General features: G+C 39.7%; 1 protein-coding gene across 3 annotated transcripts in view; it reads right to left on the bottom strand.

The window, feature by feature from the left end:
- Positions 1-22537, bottom strand: part of ARNT2 (aryl hydrocarbon receptor nuclear translocator 2) — a 95558-nt gene that overhangs the window by 30942 nt on the left and 42079 nt on the right. For all 3 annotated transcript variants that reach the window (XM_085070474.1, XM_085070472.1, XM_085070473.1), the window contains 4 exons: positions 10143-10245; positions 8101-8166; positions 7644-7729; positions 486-562 (listed from right to left, as the gene is read on the bottom strand). In XM_085070474.1, coding sequence (XP_084926600.1) covers positions 486-562; positions 7644-7729; positions 8101-8166; positions 10143-10245 — 332 coding nt within the window. The remainder of the gene's footprint in view (positions 1-485; positions 563-7643; positions 7730-8100; positions 8167-10142; positions 10246-22537) is intronic.

The raw sequence follows: 22537 nt of genomic DNA, 5'->3' as shown, positions 1-22537 counted from the left end.
TCTGAAGTGCCTCTTGACTACTTTATCTTTACCATTTTCAGAGTAACTCCTGCAATCACAGTTTTTCAAGCAGTTCATTAGCCAGAGGGAGAATGAATGGAAAAATAGGAAGGAGCATATCACTGGTTTGGGAGCCACTCTAACCCACCATCTGCAGCACCTGTGCTGCCACATTTCTCAGTGCCTACAATATCCCAGCCCTACACACCCTAAAGAATGGCAGGTCTGTACACACACATCTGCAGGAGCATCTCTGCTGCTGTTACTGCATTAAACACACATATGCACCAAAATCAGAGTTTCATTTTGCCCTGTTAACATGTTTTAAACAAGTCACCGACTACACAGACCAAGGCACTTTATAAACTGGAGGCATGCTAAAAGTTACACTCTAGTAGCAAAACATTGTGTAAACCTTTTATAACTAAACCAGTACAGTGATCATGCTTTCAGAAATAGTTTGTATATGGAAAGACTGGCATTACCTGAAGCCTTCCTATTGCCACGAGGCAGTATTTACTACCTTGTCCCACATCAGCATCTTCTTCTGGTATAGTCATTCCTGGAGTAAATGATAACAAATACTGTTATAATTAGGAAACTGAGATAAACAGAGATGCTGCTGTCCTGGCTCTGGACTTTTCTAGATGCTCCACGTCTTACAAAATAACCTTATTTTCTTCTCTAGGATTCACTCATTATTTCTGGGTTCAGATCAGATGATCCTTCTCAGTTGTGCTCAATCCTACATATGTGTATACACAATACCCATGGCAGCAACTTTGGCTGCTGAAAATAAAGTAGATATTAAAATTTTATTATTCCCCAGGATGGACAGCAATATTTCCATGAGTGCTGCTCCACCAGGATGTTATGGAGCCATGGGGTCACTTAATATTGTCAGTCAATGCACGCTATGTTCAGTTTTCTTTGTGAATAATGTTTTATAATGAGCCTTAAAAACAAGGCACAGCCTAAATTTATCACTAATTCTGTGCTCATTTTAACAGCTGGTTTTACTTTTTTCTATAATGGACTAAACCTGCGTCGTTACCTCGAAAGACTGAAAAAAATGCAGATGCTTTGCTAACACTGCTCGTTCCAGTTGTGTAATATGAGTAACTCCTATAAACACAGGAATAATTTCAAAACATACATGTGCACTATTTTCCATCTCAGTGTTTCACAAATAGGAACATTCAGATTAGCACTGTTTATTTGCAGGTTGGCTAAGCCTTTAGTTAAGGCTATTTCCCAACTGCACTATTGAGATACCAATTTCGTATAAAACACGTGAAAAAATGTCTTCCAGGAGTGACACCACTGACCTATTTTAAGTGATCTGTGAACTCTTTCACAACGATTTTTAAGGAATTCAATCATAACAGGCAGTGAATCATTTAAGAAGCACTTAAAAGCATTAATCCAATTAACTGTAAAGCAGCTACCAATTCCCAAACAACAGTCACTTTATTCTCTAAATTTATAATCCCCAATGTAAGTCAATCTTTGGACAGTGCAGATGATGACAGCACACCAACTTCTTAAATGACATTTCTGAAAAACAACTAAGAATGCTGCTGAATGAACTGGAGTCATTTCTAAGATGTCATTTTGTAGGAAAATAAGTGAATCTTACCTGACAGTTTCCAAATAGCATTTTACAGGTATTTTTTGGCCCTCACTGAACTATGTAATAAAATAAAATATACAAAGTGGGAACGAAAAGCCCCCATGCTCTTGTGTAATACATTCAAACTTGTTCAATTAATTTCCCAGTCTGAGGAGCACAACATTATTTGCAGCCCCCTACTGATAACTAGAATTTCATCAAGGGGTCTCAAGAGTTTTACAAATAAGGGGCATTATTGTCCCACCTAACAAGTGCTGGTTTAAGGACATAACTCTAGGCATTGTAGTTGGATAACCTTAACCAAAAGATCCCTTTCAAATGGAGTTTTCCATTTCAGAAGAACAAATTTAAAGTATATTCCCTTGACTTCAAAAGCTTTTCCAATCATTTCCTTAGTGGCACAGAGTATTGCAAAGGACAGCAAAGATACAGCTGGACAGTTTCCACTCTGCATAATCCTTTTTTCTCTGCAGTTTTCAACAATGCTTTCCTTTTTAGGAACTTGGTCCATACTTGCTACTGCTCAAATAAAATCAAAGTAACATAAACAACATCCAAAATTAAACCTAGCTAAGAAACATTATTTCTGATGTCACTCTGTTGACAAAGTGAGGCTGTTGTTCTAATTTTCAACTATTTTTTTTCCTTTTGCCCAAGATGGACTAAATTTGGTCTGTGTAGCACACTGAAAATGTGTTAGTTGGGTTATGACACAAGACACTATGAACCAATCTGCCTGGAATTAATCAATACATGACCCTGTGGATTGCTAACCCCTTCCTAAAGTGCCTAGAGAAAAAATATGATAAAATGTTTGTCTGCTTCTCTGCAATGTAAGTGCTATTACTGGCAGCACTCCATAGAGAGAAATTATTTTCTTTATTCTTAACTGGTGTTTCCAAAGATTCAACTCTGGGTGTGCTTACAGGGGAGGGTGCATTCATAGATGAGATTTACATCTCCTTTAGCACATTTCCTATTGAACACACTCCAGTATGGACAGGGAAATAAAGATGTGCACTGCACTTAATACCACTTTGTCCAGCTCTTAACGTAATATTGCTCCTTAACATCATCAAGTACCATTATTATGTCTAAAAAAAGTTCTTAGAGCTTGGAGGAAAGCAGCCACAAAACAGATCTTTAGGGGGCATCAACAAAATAAACATACTTCAGTTATTCATGTTCTTTATGTGTAACCCTGTGAGAGGCTTTATTTCTCAACACCAAATATACATCCCTCTTGAATAATAAATATAGTGCTGTGCTTGCTTGAGTTCATATCAACAATTGGCACAGTCAAGCTGCAACTGAGCATCACAAACAGAATGCTGTGCTGTCAGAGGTTATATTTAATTTCCAAGTGTCCTTTATACCAGCAAACAGTTTCCCACAGGGCAACAGCATGTGTTGGTGTGGACATAAGGAACTTTTAGTTTTCCCAATGAGCTTCCAGTTGGCTCTAACAACAGAAAAGCTTCATTTTCTGCCTTCTTTCTCTACCTCTCTGCCCCTTATTTTCTGTCGAAGAATAACACTAGTGGATTTATGGTTTTATTTCACTACACTGAAAAACACATTATTTATAATTCTTTAGAAAGATGGAATATAAGTGTCCAGTGGTCACTAGCAATCCCCTGTTAATGCTTGTTTCCACCACAACCACTTTTGATTGTTACTTGCCAGGGAAGGAATTGCACTGTGTGACTTTATCTCCCATACAAAACAATGGAAAAAGGTTTGCACAAAAAAGCCTGTGGACAGCATACCAAGGATAAAAATCTCGTGAAAAATCCCAATAAAAACTAAATTCATCTTTCTTTAAAAAAAATAAATAAAGCCTTAAAAATGACAGCACTGCAAGGAATATTCAAGCAACTATTTTGTTTTGTATTGGAAGAGGGAGTACTTTGCACAAACGTCCAGATTCTGGCCAAAACTTTAAAATAACCTAACAGCTTTGGCATGCTGTGGTTAAGATGTTACCGTAAGTCTGACTTGGAAGACTAAAATGTTTCTTTTTTAACTGAAGAGAGAAAAAAGATTTCAACATTATCTGAATTTAACATTTTTCTGTGACTTTTTATTTGAAGTCTTCGAAACGTGTCTATCTAAGTCTTTTCTGCACTAAGTGCTTTTCTGCAGATCCTGGCTTTGATTTACAGAAAACTACCAACATCCTGACAGACTTTATCTTCTCTCTCCACCAAATTTGATGGCATCAAAATAAAAGCAAAACAAACCTATTAGGAAAATATCGTACGGACCACAGAAGACTCATTTCCTTCCAGGAATGAGATATTCAGAGGGGAAAAAACATAGAAGAAAAGCAAATCTTGCTCAAGTTGAAAATGGGAAAAAAAAACCCCAGGAGAAGGTCAGCACTTCTCAGTTTTATGACTGGTTATGAACTTGAAGCACTGTCTCGGCTGAGGATCACAAGTTCTATCTGTGCTGCTTCTCTGGGAACAGAGGGACAAATGCTGGAATTGCTGCTCAGACAGTTTCAAACAAGAGGTCCTTTTTACCTCATTCAAAATAACCCAACACTTCACTCTCATTATTTACCTAAACATACAACAGGACTGGCTGGAACACCCATCTGAAATATCTGACTCCTTCTTCCTTTGACTTCCACACCACATTTACCCTGATTATTTGAGAATAACAGATATAAGCCATGAGGATGTAAGTGTGTAGGTATATGATGCCTGGTTTTGCACTTGACCTTAATTTTACCTGTCCTTTTAGATACCATGGAGGGAAATGAACAGAACATTAACAAACAGCCTGAATGGAGGGCAAGGCATGATGCTTCCTGTGTTTTCTCCCTCCTTTCTCAGTGAAAAAGGGGCTGAAGACAGTCTGCCAGTACATGTGCCTTGCTGTTCCATACAAGTGAGAAAAACCACAAAGGTAGGCTGGATATGCAAAAGTGTTTTCATGCTGAGCACAGACCTGAGCATTAACACAACAAAACCATTTCTTTAAAATTATTTCGCCACCAGCTGTCTGTAGCTTATTCATTTTCACCTGCTTGAAGTACTCAGATTACTTCAGTTTTACACAGACTCCTCCCTGCAGCAGCACTGTCAAATTGTCTATCTCACCAATAATGATCACAGAGCAAGTCTTCTCTGGATACTTCTGTATCAACACTGTTTTATTCAGTGTGCGACTAAAAAAACTGAACACTGACCACAGACAATGTAATTCAACCCAGAAAGAGAAAATACCAAGTGCTAAACAAATGGGACTACATGCAGATTAAGGGCATTTGATAATATTAATTCTTTGGTTTATGAAAGTACACTTTGTATTGTGAAATAACTATATAGTGCATATGCCATAGCGCATGCTTTGAAAGAAAGGGATCTGGAGTTTATATTAGAGTATCCACTTGGCAATAGCAAAATAAATGAAAAGTATCTTTTTGATCACTGAATTTTCAACCAGCTGTGATTTAGCATAAACCCATTTATTCCCATGAAGCCAGAGATGATGCAGAGCTTGCTGATCCGAACAAAGTAATTTTATTACAGGGTAGAGAAGCCTTGGCAAATTCCATTACTGCTGTAGTTATCCCATTTGCTTTGCAGATTATGGTTGAATTACCACTGGAAATGAGAACAAATGCAGTGATGTTGTCACTTATTTACTCAAACATATAGAGGAGCAGTTCAGCCCATAGATATTCCCATTCAGCTTTGAAAGTCAATGGATACATGACAATCACCAACACAAAGTGGGGAAGACTGGGAGGGCAAATAAACACTCATGAAAAAGGCCAAAATTCAATACTATGTGCCCTGAAAAAGGCACTCAGACATGACTAATATGAGTAACAATTTGGATGGCAACAGAAAAGACCACTGAAATTCCACATAAGGCTGTCAAAATCAAAAACATCCCTTAGGATTGTGCTATAGTTTGGAGACATTAACATTGTGGAGGAGCACTGGGATATCATAAGGGAGCACCATGTGATTTTGAGGAGTGGAGTAATAGAAATGGGCTGAAATCCAACATTACTAAATGCATAAGCATGCACTTGGGGAACAGTAACAGTCATAAGCTAAACCAACAGAAATAGGATGGAACTTGATATTACTAATTGAAACATCACACAATTCAAAGCAAGATGATCTGCAGTTGACAACTGAGAAAAAGGCAGCCTGGTAGATATATATATTTATATCAGGCAACTTAGGATGCCTGCAGAATGCACCACACAAAAGAGAAGGATGTTGTATCCTACACTGCCAGGCAAGACAGGAAATATTGTGTTATCCATCACTACAATCTCATCTGAAACAAGAATGTATAGTGCCAGTGACCTACATTTTGAGAAGTGAGATGAAAACGTGAACAACTGCAGAGAAAAGTCACAAGGCTAAAGACAATGCATTGTGAGAATGGAAAGTAGAAGTGGGCTGGATTGTCTTTGCAAAGTCCAGGCTGACAGGATATAACCTCCTTCTGGAACACTGGAGATGGACAGATGAACAAGGCAGGAAAACTCCCATTTGACCTTCAGCAAAATAAAAACTTCCCATAAAGCAATGAAGACTGAAAATTAAAAAGGTTGTTAGGCATGTGAAAACAGTGAGGTTTTTGGAAGAGCTGAGACAGGGAAAAGACCTCGTTAAAGCCAACTGGGATTTGCAATGGGATTGATACCTGAGCACTCAAAGATCCAGAAGACCCTTTTAACCCCATGCTCCTGTCCTGCAGAACTGGTAGCTGAAGAGCACACACTGCCAATTCCAGGATCTAGTGCTGATATGAGTTCATGCATCTGCAGCTCTGCATCAGCAACATACACCCTTGAAGAGTCAGATCTCCTTAAACATCCCATAACACTCAGCAAGCTTCTTATTCAAGCTATATTTGACCTACACCTTCCTGAGGAGACATCCTGTGTATCAAGGTTGAATTCAATTACGTTTGAAATTACCAATAGAAAAATAAATCTCTTTGAAGAAGAAAACAAAACAGAAAAAAACATCAATTTTCAGAGCACTTTACAGACACTGTGCTCTCACTCTTTTGAGATAGAAGCCAAATTGAAACATCTTGACTCCTATTAGCAACAAGAGGGGAAGTTTTCTTCTGCTTCCAAAACCGCATTTCAGAAGAAAACCAACAAGAATTTCACATCTGCATGCTGGTGTCTGCACACCACTGCACACATTTGGTACAAACCACCTCTTAGGACTCATAATCCCTGGATCAATGTGATTTATGGCCATGGTGTACAACCACAAAAGGGCAGGACGGCTCCTGGTTTGATTCACGCCAGCAGGCGCTGTCACATTGCAAACAACCTCTTCAACTCCTGCGAACGCCAAGGTCAAGTAACCCCACTCATAACGAGGTCTGGATGAGCTCTACTGTCTCCTCTCTGAATTTTTCAAAGGTAAATATTCCCATATGTAATACTGAGTTCCAGCAGGTAAATGTTTTTCTCTGTAGAATCAAAGCAATATGCCAAGACTTGATTCCCAGAAAAACAGCCTCAGAACAGAATTTATCACAAATACTGAACATTCTCAAGCATCACCATCACTGTGAACACCCATGTGCCTAAACTGAAATTACACATTCTCATACACAGGTACTTGCAGCTCAGTGCTTAAGTACAAAAGCATTAAATGGTGTTTTCTAGAGGTACACATGCTTTGTGTCCACCTTCTTAAAATCAGACCATTTTTATGTTGGTTTATCAGATTGAAAACATTTGGCCCCAGTTGCTGGAACCCTTATTCCTGACAGTTTCTCCAGTAGCTCTGTGACAATGAAATTGAGAAGGTGTCACACAAAAAACGTTGATGCCCTGAGAGAGTAACAACAGCTGATTTCTTCTTATCTAAAGCTTCTCAAGGTGAGCTTTAATTGGTTATCCCACCAAAATTCTCCCTGTTTTTCTAGCAGCAAGGAAAGCTGAGCCAGGTTTTCAGCTGTCCTGAGGACAGTTTGGTGCACACCCCCTTCCACAAGGGATACAAACCTGCTGGTGGCCAAGCCTTGATATAGCCAGTGCAATGGACAACAGCATACTGTGCTTCACCTTCTTTCACCGGGCCCAGGCCATTCCTAAATGAACAACAAACAAAAACATCACCTTGACTGGAAAGCAGAATAGCTTTATGCCTTTAAACTATGGCTACTAATGATTTACCAGTATTTGTAAGTTATGTTGGAAACACCCAAGTGCCAACCTAGGGTTCTGTACACTGCCAGCTCCATTATGTTGCTATTCAAGCTGTACCTGTATTCTGTAATACTTCTCTGAGAAAGATACCAAAGATAACTTAGAGATGGAGCTGGTGTAAGACTAAGAATTGGAGTGATATGTGCAAAGAGATTTTGTTTGCAAGAAGATCCAGTGTGGGCAGGACCAGGAGTGGGCATTAGCCCAGTGGCAAATGAGAGTGCTTCAGGGTAAATTAAGTAGTATGTATTACCTGTATCTTTTTCTCATGGTGGTTATTCTGTTCAGAGGTAAATGATCCAGGGGAGCATTTCCACACCTAAAAGCAAATTAATATTTTAAAGGGCTCAAAAATGAATATAAACACACCTGATGAAAATGCATTTTGAGATCTTTATTACCATATATAAGTAGTCAATAATGGATATTTATTTCTGGCAAAAAGTTGCATACTCATGTTTTCTCAGAACGTGCTGCTTCCACAGGGCGAGCTTTTAAGGTGTACTACAAATATTTTCTTTATTTTAGAAAAATGAAAAGAGACTAGAGAAAGACCCCCTTCCACACTCCCCCAACCCAAAGACTATTTGAAATTGATATCCCAAGGGTGACTGAAGAATAGACACACTCCAAAATGCCACAAAACAAGGGCAAAAACTAAAGAAAAATATGTCAGGCTGCCAAATATCCACACAAATTAATCTCAGTGTTCCTGTAGGTTCCCTGGACACAGAAAGTCCACTGCCACACACCAGCTACAATGTCTGTAGACATTAAGATAATGTTTGCAAGATCAAACTATTTACACTGTCAAGTAACTTTGTTTAACACTTTTTCATGTGTACTTTGTGATATTTATAAGTATGCCTAACTGTATAATTTCAACAATCCATCTGAAGCTGAGTAAATAGTTTGAAGGGTAAAAGCAGTTCATTCTCAATGGAGAAATAATAACTACAATGAAAGAAACAAACACAAGGAATGTTCACATTATCTGAGGCTTATTCTTCCCAGAAGGTTTTCTTTTTATTCCTTTTTTTTCTTATCAGTCACTGCCAAGGAGAAAGAATGAACAACTAAAATAAGATTTAGAAATACAAAAACAGTGAGGTTACTGGCATGTGTAAAATCACTCTCATGCATTGGAATTTACAGAATCAGGGTGCTAGGAAATAACTGCAATCTGAATTGTTTTGAAAGCTGGGCAACAACTGCAAACAGGACATTAGGCCTGGTTTTCTTTGCACAAACAAGTTCTCCTAACATGATGTGCAGCTAGGGAGGAAGAAAAAGCAGTGTTCCCCGTGTTCCTCTGCTGGGATGTATTTCCTCCCTCCCAGTGAAGGGGGAAAAGGTTCTACAGCTCTGAAGACTGATCTTGCAGGTATAAAGCATATAAACACCTTACAAAGGCACCCAAGAACCATACACTCACCATCCTCACAGGACTGGAAAAAATCCACCATATAACCAAAGTACAGGTATCTGTACTTTAACATGTCAAATATTTTGCTTTGTGTGTTTCATTCTATAACAAATTTTGCATTTGCAGTTTTCACCATGTATACTGGACATAGCCTACTGGTGCAATTATGTACTTTCCCCTCCTAACCACAGACAGAAATTTATTGCAATAGCAACAGGCACTTTAGCCTGTTAGCACTGAAACCAGAGAAGTGCTCACAAGCCCCAACAAAAAGCATTGGGCATCTAAATCTCTTTAAAGAAGCCCAAACAATGAAGGAGAGTTTGGAAAACTGCAAATTAAAAACTCTCTAACAATTACTCACTTATCTAGCATCAGCCAGCTGACATCTGGTTAATTCATACCAGGCTTAGGTTAATTCCTACGTAGCTGGCAAGTCTGCAACTGAATTTTTGTTTATCTTCAAGATTCTTTTAGTATTATTGGTTTGCTGAAAAAATACACAGAGCTGGGCTTTCATTACACTTGCGAAAGCTTTGTTCCCCAAGTGTCGATTTGAGTAACTTTACTAGAAAAGACAATGACTGACATTCTAGGGGTGAAGCTGTCATGAAGTTCTCTGGGAAAAGCAACCTAGACCCCACACTGGTAAGAGTAGCTACAGCACACAAATGAGGGGCTGTTTTGTCAGTAACTGTGAAGGAAGACTGGTTTTAGTTTCACTCCAGTCCCAAAAGCAAGTATTCTAGAAATGCTTCATGGCAGTGTGTCATTACAGCTTTGGATTGGAATCAAGGTCAAATTATAGTGCAAGAAAATGTCTGCAGTCTAATCTGGAGCCATCATAGGAACACAGGGTAAATGCATACCTCATCCTGCAAATGAAAGAGCGCCTGGATCCCATGCACATTCTCATGGAGGACTGCTGACCCTCTTTCTTTACTGTCCCAGTCTTCAAGTCCAGGATTCGTCCTAGAAATGCCAGGGAGAACAACTGGTGTTCAGCACATGAATTTAATTCCATTTACTAGAAACTAAGATAACAAGAAGTTCATGAGCTGAATGCCATTAGCCCAGTTAGGGGGAAAAAATACCAACAAAAAAATCTTGATGCTTGTCTCACAGGGGAGGATCAGCTATGAGCTGCTTTAACCAACGATTTCAGCAAAGCTGACTCTGAGTCACAAGAGTGATGGCTCTTTTCTTGGTTGGCTCAAGACCAGCTTCCAGGGCAGAGTCAAATGCCTGCAGGCAAACAAGGCAATGAGAGCAGGCATAGCTGTTGACTTGATCTGCTCACTCCACTCTTCACCAGAACTGTGGATAAAGCAACATTTATCAATCCCCTGACAGCTGCTCCTCTTCCCCCGTGCTTGTGCCTATCCAGAACACTCTCACCACAGCAGCACCTTGCAGTCAGAGCTGTCAGGATCATGAGATGCACTAAGACCAAACCTTTCTCCTTGCTGATGAGTTACAGGATTTGTCACAACAGCACTTGTGCTGGGGGCCTTTCAAAGTTGATAAAAAACTGACATGTCAAGAGCACTTCTACAGTTAATTTTCAGACAGATCAGTGAGATCATTTGATCCACCACACAGCAACACAAGCCTATGCAAGGTCCAGGGTCAGACCCTGCTCCCTACAACCCTCACAGTCACACACCACAGGCACAGCTCAGAAAAGGCAAGACAGCCACCAAGCCAGCTCCAGAGAGGACAGGACACAGGGAGTGCAAAGGTAGGAAGAGGGCAACAGATTAATTTTTAATTTAAAACAGAAGACTAATTACTACAGACAGGTTCAGATCAGTGACTGCAGCACACTGGGTATCACCCAGAATCCTTCAGCTCATCACCAGAGAATGGATTTTTACATCTACAGCTCAAGTGCTAAGAGATGACTACAAAATCTAGCACAGACTAGAAATGAATCACTGGCCCAGATCCACAATGCTCAAGGGCTGGCTGCAGCCACAAAAGTGACAGTGGGCAAGAGAAATGCAGTGGAACAGCTGCCAGGCAATTAAATGACAGCCACCAGTGCTGACAACACATGGCCATGAGCAAACCCACATGTTTAAAGTGGGTATCTTTCAGTAATTGACAATACACAAGCCTAAGTCTTCACTGTGATATAAGTAGCCAGGTTTCCAGCAATAGAAGGTACCTATTCTGTCTGTAATGAAGAAAACATGCAGAATAAATTCTAAGTCTCCCTCACCAGGCTGACCTAAAAGTCTCTGTCCAAAACTTAAGTTCTGAAATAAACCTACTGCCAAACACTAAGTTCAGAATTCCTCTACCTCTAAATATTTACTTCCATCCATGAATGGGAATGAAATAATGACATAATAGTTTAAAGATTAATGGTTTAGATAAGGAACTAGGCAGCAGCACTTTAGTTTTAAGGTATACTCCAGATAACTCTTTCTGGAGGAAAGCCACCCCTGCCAAAAGAAGGTCAGACCTCATTTGGTGTATCTCCGAGGTGTATCCCAGATGGTTAAGAAGTCACCAAGCCTGAGAACAATTCCTAAAGGTGCTCCAGTTGAAATCACTGGGCCATATATTAATCCTGGTCAGATGTGAGCTGGGAAGAAATCACACCACATTTCCCAGCTCAATTGCGCTGACCCCACGGTGTAGGAGGGATGTGAAGTTCTAACAAACTTCCCCTCCATGCACTGGACAGTCTGTCTCTCTGTCTCATTTTCTATAGCCAAAGTCACAGTCTATTTCCCCATCCCTTCAACTAATCAGACAATTTAGAGAAATAAAATACCATCAGGCAGGAGGCAAACCAGTTCACAAATTACCTATATAATAAAGCAAATAAAGACAGGATATATGTGCAGAACCCAATGGCTGTCCATGTGAGTAAGCCAGTCAAATCAAACCATTAAAAGCAATTTTCTCTCAGGGTGCAATAACTTTGTCATATACATAAAAAAAAGAAAAGTTGTTTTCTCTGCACTTTCTTTTTTCATTCCAATACAAATTCTTGAAGACACACTAATACTAATGAAAAAGCAGTGACAGTAAATGTAAGTCAAACAGCTAATTAAAAATTCTGATTTTAGCATCCAAGAGCATCTATTAAAAAATTAAAAAGAAGGATATTTCACAATTACGTGGCCACTAAGTCTAAAATTGCTGACACATGTTCCTTTGGTATGTCTGGAACCCCCAATAACAAAAGTCAGAGTTTTTAAATTTAGCTTTTTGTTTGGCAATGTCTTTGAAATATGTACCAGATAACAAACAGAGTTCTAAATTTTGCCCTGACTTACAAAAACACTGCAGGGGGTATGTGAGTCAGAGAAATGTTTGCTGTCCTGATATTATGACAAAGCTCTCTCAGCAGCTTGTTTCAATAGTCCAACATGCATGTGTCAACCTTGCAGAGCTCTAACAATATACTACAGATTTTGACAGAGAACAAGCACTTTGTGTCTCATTTGTTATTAGAATCTTATGATCAAATTATATTAAAAAGAGGAAGAACTATACATTAATCATCGCTAAACACAAATATATGGAATTATAATTAATTATAGATTAATAGACTAAATCAAGCAAACTGGCATAAATTGCACCTCAGTCACCCAGGCAGCTCAGTTCAATCTGATGGTAGCTCTGTCACAGAACCATAAAATATTCTTATCTCTGTGTGTTCCTGGATCCTCAATGATAAATTCTCATTTAGGTTTCTCCATGGGACAAGAACAAAGAACATCTGATGTTAAACCTGACAATTATATTCATATTAATAAGAAATATTCCAGGATGATCTGACAACTTCTGTTGACTGAACCCAAGTGTGTATTTTTAAAATTTCTTCTTCTAGTCACTTCAGAAGAGCTGTTCAACAACCCAGTGCTACCACCAGCTGGATCCCTTACAAGCTTCCCCATAAACTGGTAATTGCACAGAGCTCATTTTCGTATTAAACTTTTCCCCTCTCCAGCTCCAGACACAACCCTGGGATGCAGCAAGTGCAGGAGCACTGCTGTGACTGCCACTGCTGTCTTATTGCCCTTTTCAGCAGCTGCACAACTCAGAGGAAACCAGAGTTAGCTCTGCTGAGAAGGAGAAAGCAAACAAATGAGCACAATGCTGATTAAAATCCACATATAAATCTCTCAGGCTGGCCTGGGTTTAATTGGTAATTTGTTGAAATCTCCCCACTACAGTCCCCATCCAGAAGGCAGTATTGCTTCAACCTGTAATAAACCAGTTGTTGTCTGAGCAGGAAACCACTGTGTGATCCAGGGACGTGGTGTCAGCTGCTGTGGCAGGAAAGGGCTGGCACACAGGGACACAGTGGTGAGGACAATGGGCAAGTTCATCATTTGGGTAAAATTAGAGAAAACATATAAAGCTCTGTCCACTAAAGAGATAAGCTGGTAAGAGACTCAAGTACCAAGGACACATGCCAGAAACATTCCCTGCAGGGTGTTTTCAAAGATGCTCTAAAAACATTCTCATGATGATCAAGGTGGCAAATGTTCATGCTGGCACTGATGTGCCCCTTGTGTGTGCAAACTGAGCGGATTATGCACAAACCTTCCCCTTTCGGATCTCCAGGTGCTACTGAGAATGTTCAAACTTGTTTTCTGTGCTCACAATGTTTTGAGATGAACCTAAGCCAAGGATTGGCCTGAGCCTACTGAAGTTCATGGGGTTTCAAATCTGGGAGTTTGGCTCAAATCCATTTTCACACAATAGCAGCAGTCTGTTAGAAAATTTGTTCCTCCATGTTTATGCACTGCATGCTAAGGTTTATAGCTTGGTAATCAAACACAGTCTGTTCTTTTTACTTTTTTCAGCTCTTTTTTTTTTTTTTGGTGGATTCAAAACTCCATAGCCTTCAACACCTAATTCTAACACAAACACTGTCTCTGTTGGATTTCCAGTTCTTAAGCATTCTGCAGTCTGTAACTGGAAAGAAGAGTTGTTATATAAGAGCATTGTTCTGCAAAAATTTCAGTGCAAGTTGAAATGGCTAGGTCTAAAAGAACTGTACAGTGCTCACATCCAGTTTGCAGCATGGGAACACCCAGCTCTCAGATCTTGGGCAAAAATTTGTTTTGGTCTCATATGCACAAAAATACTGCTGGCAAAGTACATGATGCAATTTTCCATTTTCCTCTAACTCATCCGTAGATGGACTTGTGTCTTGCACAGAATCATGAACCCAATAGGGAAACAGTCTGAATTAATACATGGAGTCTCACGTTGACCTTAATACCTTCAGCAACCCAGCAAATTCCACCTTTTAGATGATCATGTCTTGTCTTACAAAGAACAAGTTAGATATTTCATAATTATTCGCAGCCACCGATTGTCCATATTTTTCTTTCCAGGCAAAATGAAATAAAGGATAAACTAAGTTTGGTTTGGACAAGATAACAAAAGATGACTTTGTGCTCATCAAAAGTACTCCACAGGCTGCTCAAGGAAGACAAACAGAACACAGGAATACTGCACCCAAAAATCCTTATGAAAACTAAAACCATCTTTATCTTACTATAAAACCGGAACAAGCAAGACAGAGATGGGGGAAAACAAGAGGAAATAATTAAAAATAAAAACAAAGTGATGGTCAAGGTACTGTTGCTGCTGAACACAGCTCCAAATGTAAGCTCACCCTTGAACTGAAGGGTCAGGGAACAAAGGATTTCTGTGGTGATGCTCTGTGTTGGTACACTAAGTCTTCAGAAATTAGCAGAAAATATGAGCTTAAAGATCTTTGAGTGTTCTGTAGAGAATCAAGATACAGATCACTGTTTGGGATAAACAGTCAAGTTCAAGAAAACAATGTGAAATTCTTCTTGAAATTGCCATTTATCAGTTTATACACATGCACGGACTACAGCTGAGCATTCAGCTTTACACTGAGGTGCTCAGCTGACAGCTCCTCTTCAAAACAACAGATGCATTACAAATGCATAAACAAAATGTCTGCAATAAGATTAAATAGCCTAAATTCAAACAATTTATATTAATAATTATTCTTGACAAGCTTATGCCAGAGCAATTATTCTACATTAATTCAACAATTAAAACAAAATAAAGAAACTTTACAATGTACGCCTCACAACTGTAAGGGATAGAATTTTATCTTGTGTTTAGTGCAGCTCAGCAAGTGCTTTAAGCTCTATTAAGTGTAATAAATATACATCCACCCTGTGGTTTCCAATATAAGAAAAATTACTGAATACATTAAGAATCACAGCTGCCAAGCAAACACAGTATTTGAAGACTCTCCTTCCAGGAATTCACATTTACATAAACCAGAATAAGCTGGCAATATACAAATAGAACAATATAGAAATAAAAAATAAAAAAACCCCAAAACATGGACATACATTTTCTTAGCATTCTGGGGTTTATTATTGATATAAGGGCAAGGCTCATAAAAGCAAAGATTTACCCTCCATGCACACACCCATGTCAGAGTACACACCAAACAACACAATCCTAATAAAAATGTACTGACAAAAATTGCATCTCTTTGCCCCCTCATCGACAGGACAGCAAACACATGAGCAACAGGAGTAGCACCAATACTCACAACACAAGTAACTTAAGACCATCCTAACTTAAAACTACAAACTAAGAGCAGAACCACACAACTGGCACCAGTTACCCAGGGCACCCAGAACCCATGCTGATTTTTACAGCTTTCTCTTGCTCACATCAAGGTTCCAGTCAAGGGGACATTGAGAGTACATCCCTTGTGAATACAGTAGAACTGTAAAATCAGTCAGCCTCACACAGCCTGGAACAACATCAGGGACCACACAGGACTTCCCAGCTGTGATTATACTGCACACATACAAACCAAGAAACTTGTGGGACGGCAGGGATAAAATGCAGTTGCTCTTGCTCCAAAGCTGGCACTGCCTTCCACCCAAATGTTATGAGACTGCTTCAGCTCTCCAAGGCTGGGGCTTCCCTGCCCTCATGTGCTTGTTTTATCCTGCAGCAGCAAGCAGCCCATAGTTCTACCCCACTGCACACACTACATTGCAAAGCACTGCTAATATGTTGATAAATAAATGTATGGACATACAAAACAAATAACTGGCTTGGAGCTTGTATTTGCTGTTAGCAGACATCTCAGCAACTTCCAGAGGACTTCTAAACCTTTACTCTTAGTTTAAAATGAGGACACTGAACCCAAAGGAATGATTTCTCCTGCCTGCAGTCAATCAGCAATGGAGGTGCAGCTAGGAACAGGGTCCAAGCTCATGAGTAATACAAGTTCTCAACATGCTGTAGCTGTAGATAAAAATACTTAATAATATAATGCACAGTGATCCTCAGAAAGTCCATACAAATCTCATGACACCTATATGCTTAATAGGTATAATCAGCTTAAATTTATACCTCCAAAAGAAGACTACAGGCTGAGTGTCTTATTTATCTTTACATGCAGCAGTAATCTCTTGATATATGAGTATAAAACCTGAAACAAATTAGCCCAAAGGCCATGAAGACACTCAGAAGGCAGGAGCATCTTTGCTATGGAGACAGGCTGGGAGAGCTGGATTGTTCAGCCTGGAGAAGAGAAGGCCCTGGGGTGACCTTAGAGCACCTTCCAGGACTTAAAGGGAGCTTCCAAGACAGATAGAGAGACATTTTTTACAAGGGCATGGAGTGAAAGGACAAGGGCGAATGGCATCAAGCTGAAGAAGAGCAGATTTAGATTAGATATGAGGAAGAAATTCTTCACTCTGAGGGTGGTGAGGCTCTGGCACAGGGTGCCCAGAGAAGCTGTGAATGCCCCATCCCTGGAAGTGTCCAAGGCCAGGCTGGCTGGAGCTCTGAGAAACTTGTCTAATGGAAGGTGTCCCTGCCCACGGCAGGGGGGGAGCTAGATGATCTTCAAGATCCTTTCCAAGCAAAACTATTCCATGATTATAAATATAAACCATCAAAGCTCACTCCCCTCACCAGACTAGCTTCTCAGGGGGATTACTTGAAGCTCTCTAAATATGTTAAGGTTTACATCATCTAATTGCAAAAGGCGTTGTATAAGCGTTAAGAGTCAAGCTATGACATTCCTACAAGAGAATGAAGAGTTGATCCAATCAGCAGCGAAGTTAAAAAATAAAAAAAGAAGTAATGCAATTGAAATGCACCTATTTTTAAATATCTGTCTGTTCCCTACTTACCAACTGGAGACACTGACCCACAAAGGAGGAATTGAAAAGCTTTCTCACCCCCTCTTGTTTTTCAATAAGAAACCCCTCATGTTACACAGTCGTTTGCTTAATACAACTTGTTATTGTAAAAGCTCACGAGGCCAAAAGGTCCCTGCTGTGCCTGTCTTCACGTTCGACTAACTAGACTGCATCATGTCATTCTCCACAGTGTTGGGCAAATATGCATCACTTTAATTAAATTAAAAAGGAAACTATGTGAGCCTTTGAGCCTTGCTATTCAGTTAATTTTAAGGGACTATCTGAAGGGATAGTGTTACAGATCACATGCAAGTCTCTCTGCTGATGGACCTGGAAAAACTGGACTTGAAACTGGAGCAAATAATTCAAAGCATATGTTGGAAGTTAAGTTGTAACACAAAAAAAAAATCAACCCACATAACATTTTAACTAAATGTATTTTGAACTCTCAAGAATAGTTACTTAAAGTATGGGACACACTCAGGATACTTAATAAAATAGCTTATAGAAGCCCAGACAGATGTGTAAGCTCTCCCCAGACATAAACACACAGCATCCATCTGTGATCTCTGCAGGTGTTTTCAGTCCATAAACAAGTACCTGGGACAAAGTCCATGGTTCCATGATTTGGGGAGCTGGGGAAGCCCTTCTGTCACAAATATCAGATGGAGCTGAAGAAAAGACTGAGCTGGAGAAAACTATCAGACTAAGGCCTGCCAGTGACCCAAGGTACAAACAGCTCCTCAAAAGAAAGCTGGACTTACTGTAACTAGAAAAAGGATGGAAACCCCAGAAACTCTAAAGCACCATCAGCAGATACTCCCAGGACAGAGACACAATCCAAAATAACACTGGAATATGTAATTTATTATTTTACCATTCACAGCTGCATACTAAATCAATACATAAAGGTTGTAAGTAGCTTCTAAATTAACCTATTTGTTTCACTTGGATGCTCAAGAAGCTTTACAGGAAAGCCCTTTTGCCAAAAAAGCTTCAGCTCCTGGCATTCTATATAATTTGTACTTCATTATCAAACTCAGGTAACTGGGATTTACGTTTTATTAGTAAATAATAGTATTGTCTGGTTCTGAAATCTGGCTGTGGTGACACACCATGGAATAGTGCATTAGAGATAATAAATAATGACCACAAGATGACCTTGTAAGATATTTTGCTGTGGACAGAATTAAATTTAAATACAGGAGAAAGGAAAGAGAGGGAGAAGAAAAAGGCTCAGGGATGCTGACTGCTTTTTAGGCTACTTCTTTAGTTCAATTAAAATAAGGTATGTAGGGAAAAACATGATTATAGGTTTTCATTTTCTTTTTGAAGACTCAAGACACAAATCACAGGCAGGAGTCTCCACACTAGGAAAACAGAAAGAAGAATGCTTGATGACATAGGTTCACATGCCAGGGGCTGCAATAAAACAGATCAAGCTGAAGAACACTGCCTGTGGGCCATGTTCCCACTCTGGCTTTGTGCTGCCACATGAGGAGGGAAGCTCTTCCCTCCACGCAGGGGATCACTGAGGAGCCATGGGCTCAGCAAGCTGGGGGAAAGCCAGGGAAGGATCAAAGACCAACAAATCCTGTCTTTGCTGCCACAGAGCTGAGGCTCAGCTAAAGATGGAGACATGAGAGTAGCAGGGGATAAACCAATTATGGGTGGAGTACTACTACACACAAGGCACCCTTCTCCTCCCAGTGCCTCCCTAGGCTGTCACTACAACTCAGCACAAATAATACAATATTTTAGTGCCTTGCATTGACTTCATTGAGACAACTCAACACTCCAATGGGGCTAAAGGAAAAGCTCCTGTTCCACAGGGCAGATGTTAAGGCTGCATTCTCCCAGCATGTGTTGCCATCAAAGCACTGGCACTTGGACTGTTTTATTGCCACTGTGCTAACCAAAGAAGTTGTTCAGATATTTCTAAAACACCAGTCTTTTTGAAAGAGGGGAGAAACCCCACTAACTCCATATATCTCACCGTGTTTAACAAAACAGAGCAGGTTGAACAAATACTGAACATTAAAGAAGTACCCACCACCCTTGAAACCCAGCAAGTGAAAGAGATCCAGTCCAACATCTGTGATAACAGACCTGAGTATGCAGCAGTTTCCAAGTGGAAAACTCAAGGTGAAGACTGAATAGAAATAGCAACCACAAAACCCACTTGCACGTGCATGTCCAAACACCTGAAAATTCACCCTAACAGCATTCCCTAATGCTAATCAGGTGTAGTAAGTTTATCTCAAGAGTGCTAGCTAAAGTTTTTTCCTTGTTTTGGTAAAAGAATGTACTGACCTCTTTAAACCACCGTTATAATTACCAAAGTAATTTTTAAAAAATGCAATATATTATCACTGCTTTTCCTTCCAGTACTATCCACCCAAATGGAATGTGTCAGCAGCAAGGAGACCCCTGGGCCACTGTGTTTGTGTAGGAGTTGCTTTTGAACTGTATTATACATAGTTGGCTTCTCCCAACATTTGGGATTTTTTTTTCTCCCCCAGAAACAGCCCTAGAGACCAAAGGAAAACAAAATTCTCTTGGAATGTTTGAGAGATTAAATGTGCTATACATTTAAAATATGATCATTTGAAAACACCAATTTTTTGAGAGCAGACCATGTTTTTCTTACTTCTGTGTTACTGTCTAGTGTGTCAAAGGCCAGGAATGGCACTTTAGGATGCCCTACAGTCACAAATTCCTTATTTCCTACACTAATTCATTTACTCACAGACAGAATGAAGATGGAAGAAGGAGGACATTCATTTCCTCCATCCTGCATGTAAAAAACCTGCCAGCTGAACAGACTGAAGCTGAAAATACACAAATTTCTGTGCTTGGCACTGCCCAAGTTCTAAGGCCATCTCTGGCTGGCACTGAGACCTTCCTGCTATGAGAACAAACAGTCCACAAAAATGTGGGCAGGTCTTTTCCTTGGTAACAACAGCACAGCAATGGGCTGGTGTGGATGGAAAGTCTCACATCTGAAACATCTTCTTCACTCTCCGCAATGCCAGTGGGACCACATAACTTCACGGAAAAACAGGTATCACATGATGATTTGGTAGTTGTCAACAACAAGGCAAATCTCTCTCCAGATTTCACACTTAAAAGACAAAAAGATGCCTTGCCAAAATGGGCTTTTTCCACAGTAAAAACAGACTGGAACCTGAAATATTGATGTGAAATATTCTATTCACATCAATCACTCATATATATTCCATACATGGCAGTATGTTTCAATAATTGTTCCCCTTTTTTCAGGGCAACCACAGTGCTGAAGTATCTATTTTCAAAAATCTCTGTTACCTTCCATTTCAGGTACAATAATCCTGACACATCTGTCTCCAGCCTCCATCCTTCCAAGGAATAAAGTGGGGGCTGTGTGGGTATGTGTGGGTGGGTGGAAAATCCCATAAAATATTGAGCCAAGTCTCGGACAATTCTGACAAGACAAAAAAGAATTCAGGACATATCATGTCTATGGAAACTTTCCATCCTCCCCATCCCACCAGCTTTGCTGTGTGGTGTTTACTGGGTGCCTGTTTGTCTTCACTCTACAGGTTGTGATACTTCGTGGACATTCAGTGGAAACAGCTGATGAGCAATCTCTGTTTCATCCTGGGATAAAAAGCACAAGTAGCTATTTACTCTCTATAAACAAAATATTATATAACTCATCCCCTACCTGCCCAGAGGCAACAATCTTACTAGGTCAGTCATTCTGTACTAAGATGTTAAAATCAAAAATACTGGGATCTGGTTTTAATTCTCTGTTCTCTGACTTCCTAATCTGCTGGGCTGGGCACGTTTCAGAGACAGATGGTTCTTTAGGGTTCATGTACTTAGAAGAGCTCACAGACAGAAGTAAAAAAATAATAATAATAAAGAAATCAAATGCTGTCAGTTGAAACAGCCCTTCACACGCAGAGTACCTTTCTGCTGCATAAACCTCTGATAAATGTGCTCTTCAGAACCAAAGGCTACAGAACAAAGCCCCAAAGGAGCTCTACGACAGCTTCTTGTTTAGTCAACTGTCTCAGCAGGAATACACTTCCCTGAAAAAAGGGATTTTTTATTTCTTTTCATTTTTATTTTCCCAAGGAGTGTTAAGAGCTCTGAGTAGAAAAGCATCAATCTTTGACAAGTATCTTAATGTCTACAGAAGACAGACCTTCTGACAATATATTTTTGGTATAGAACTTTCGGCACAAATACCTACAATAGACTTTTTTACCCTTTTTTTTAAATAAATAGGCTGATACAATTTTTAAGTGCTTGTGGAGAAACGAATATGGTGGTTTGCCAATATAGTGCAGAAATCATACATTATTTCGATAATATATTACTTTTCCATTAGATGTGAGTTTTGCTACTACTGATGATAACATTTAAGGCAGGACAGAATTATATTTGCCAGGGTTGTGTTTCTTGTCATGCCTCAACTCAGTCTTTGAATTTCTTTGGAGAATTTCATATGTGAAGCCAAATAGGAGTCTCATCCAGCTCTTCTCTGTTTTATCTGGAGTTCTAAATAATTCATAGAAAGTCAGAGTTCAAAACACATTTGCATTCACTTGGCTGGTAGTCAATATGAGAACCACCCCCTTTCTTCTAAGAAAGATCACGCGAAAATCAGAACTGAAAAATAGACATGGCAGTATGAGGCAGCTCACAGCACAAAAAATCCTGTGCTGGTTTTTGGGAAGAGTATCTGTTGTGGAGAAAAGTTATCCCTAATCTTCTCTTTCTCATGGTTATTTACCATCTGTTCAGTGCTGTGGAATGCCTTACTCGGCGCCTCCACTGGTGAGCCACTGGTCCTTGGCACTGTGCTCTTTCAAGCTGAACACCAATTTTCTCATTTTTACAATTTGACTCTTATCTACAACATCTGGATTTTGTGGCTGTCTACAAACTGCTCGGTAACAAGGGTTTACAGCTGGACAGAAATCTGCATGTGCTGAAATCATCACTGCAAGACAACATGCTAGTCAAAGGTTCTGTGAGACAGGATCCCCAGTCCAAATATCTCCTTTTAGAACATGGAG

The sequence above is a fragment of the Lichenostomus cassidix genome, chromosome 10 (genome assembly GCF_008360975.1).
Source record: "Lichenostomus cassidix isolate B80296 chromosome 10, HeHo_3.0, whole genome shotgun sequence".
In the NCBI taxonomy this organism is placed as follows: domain Eukaryota; kingdom Metazoa; phylum Chordata; class Aves; order Passeriformes; family Meliphagidae; genus Lichenostomus; species Lichenostomus cassidix.
Note: the sequence above shows the minus strand (reverse complement) of the source record. Positions and strands in the feature narration are given on the sequence as shown.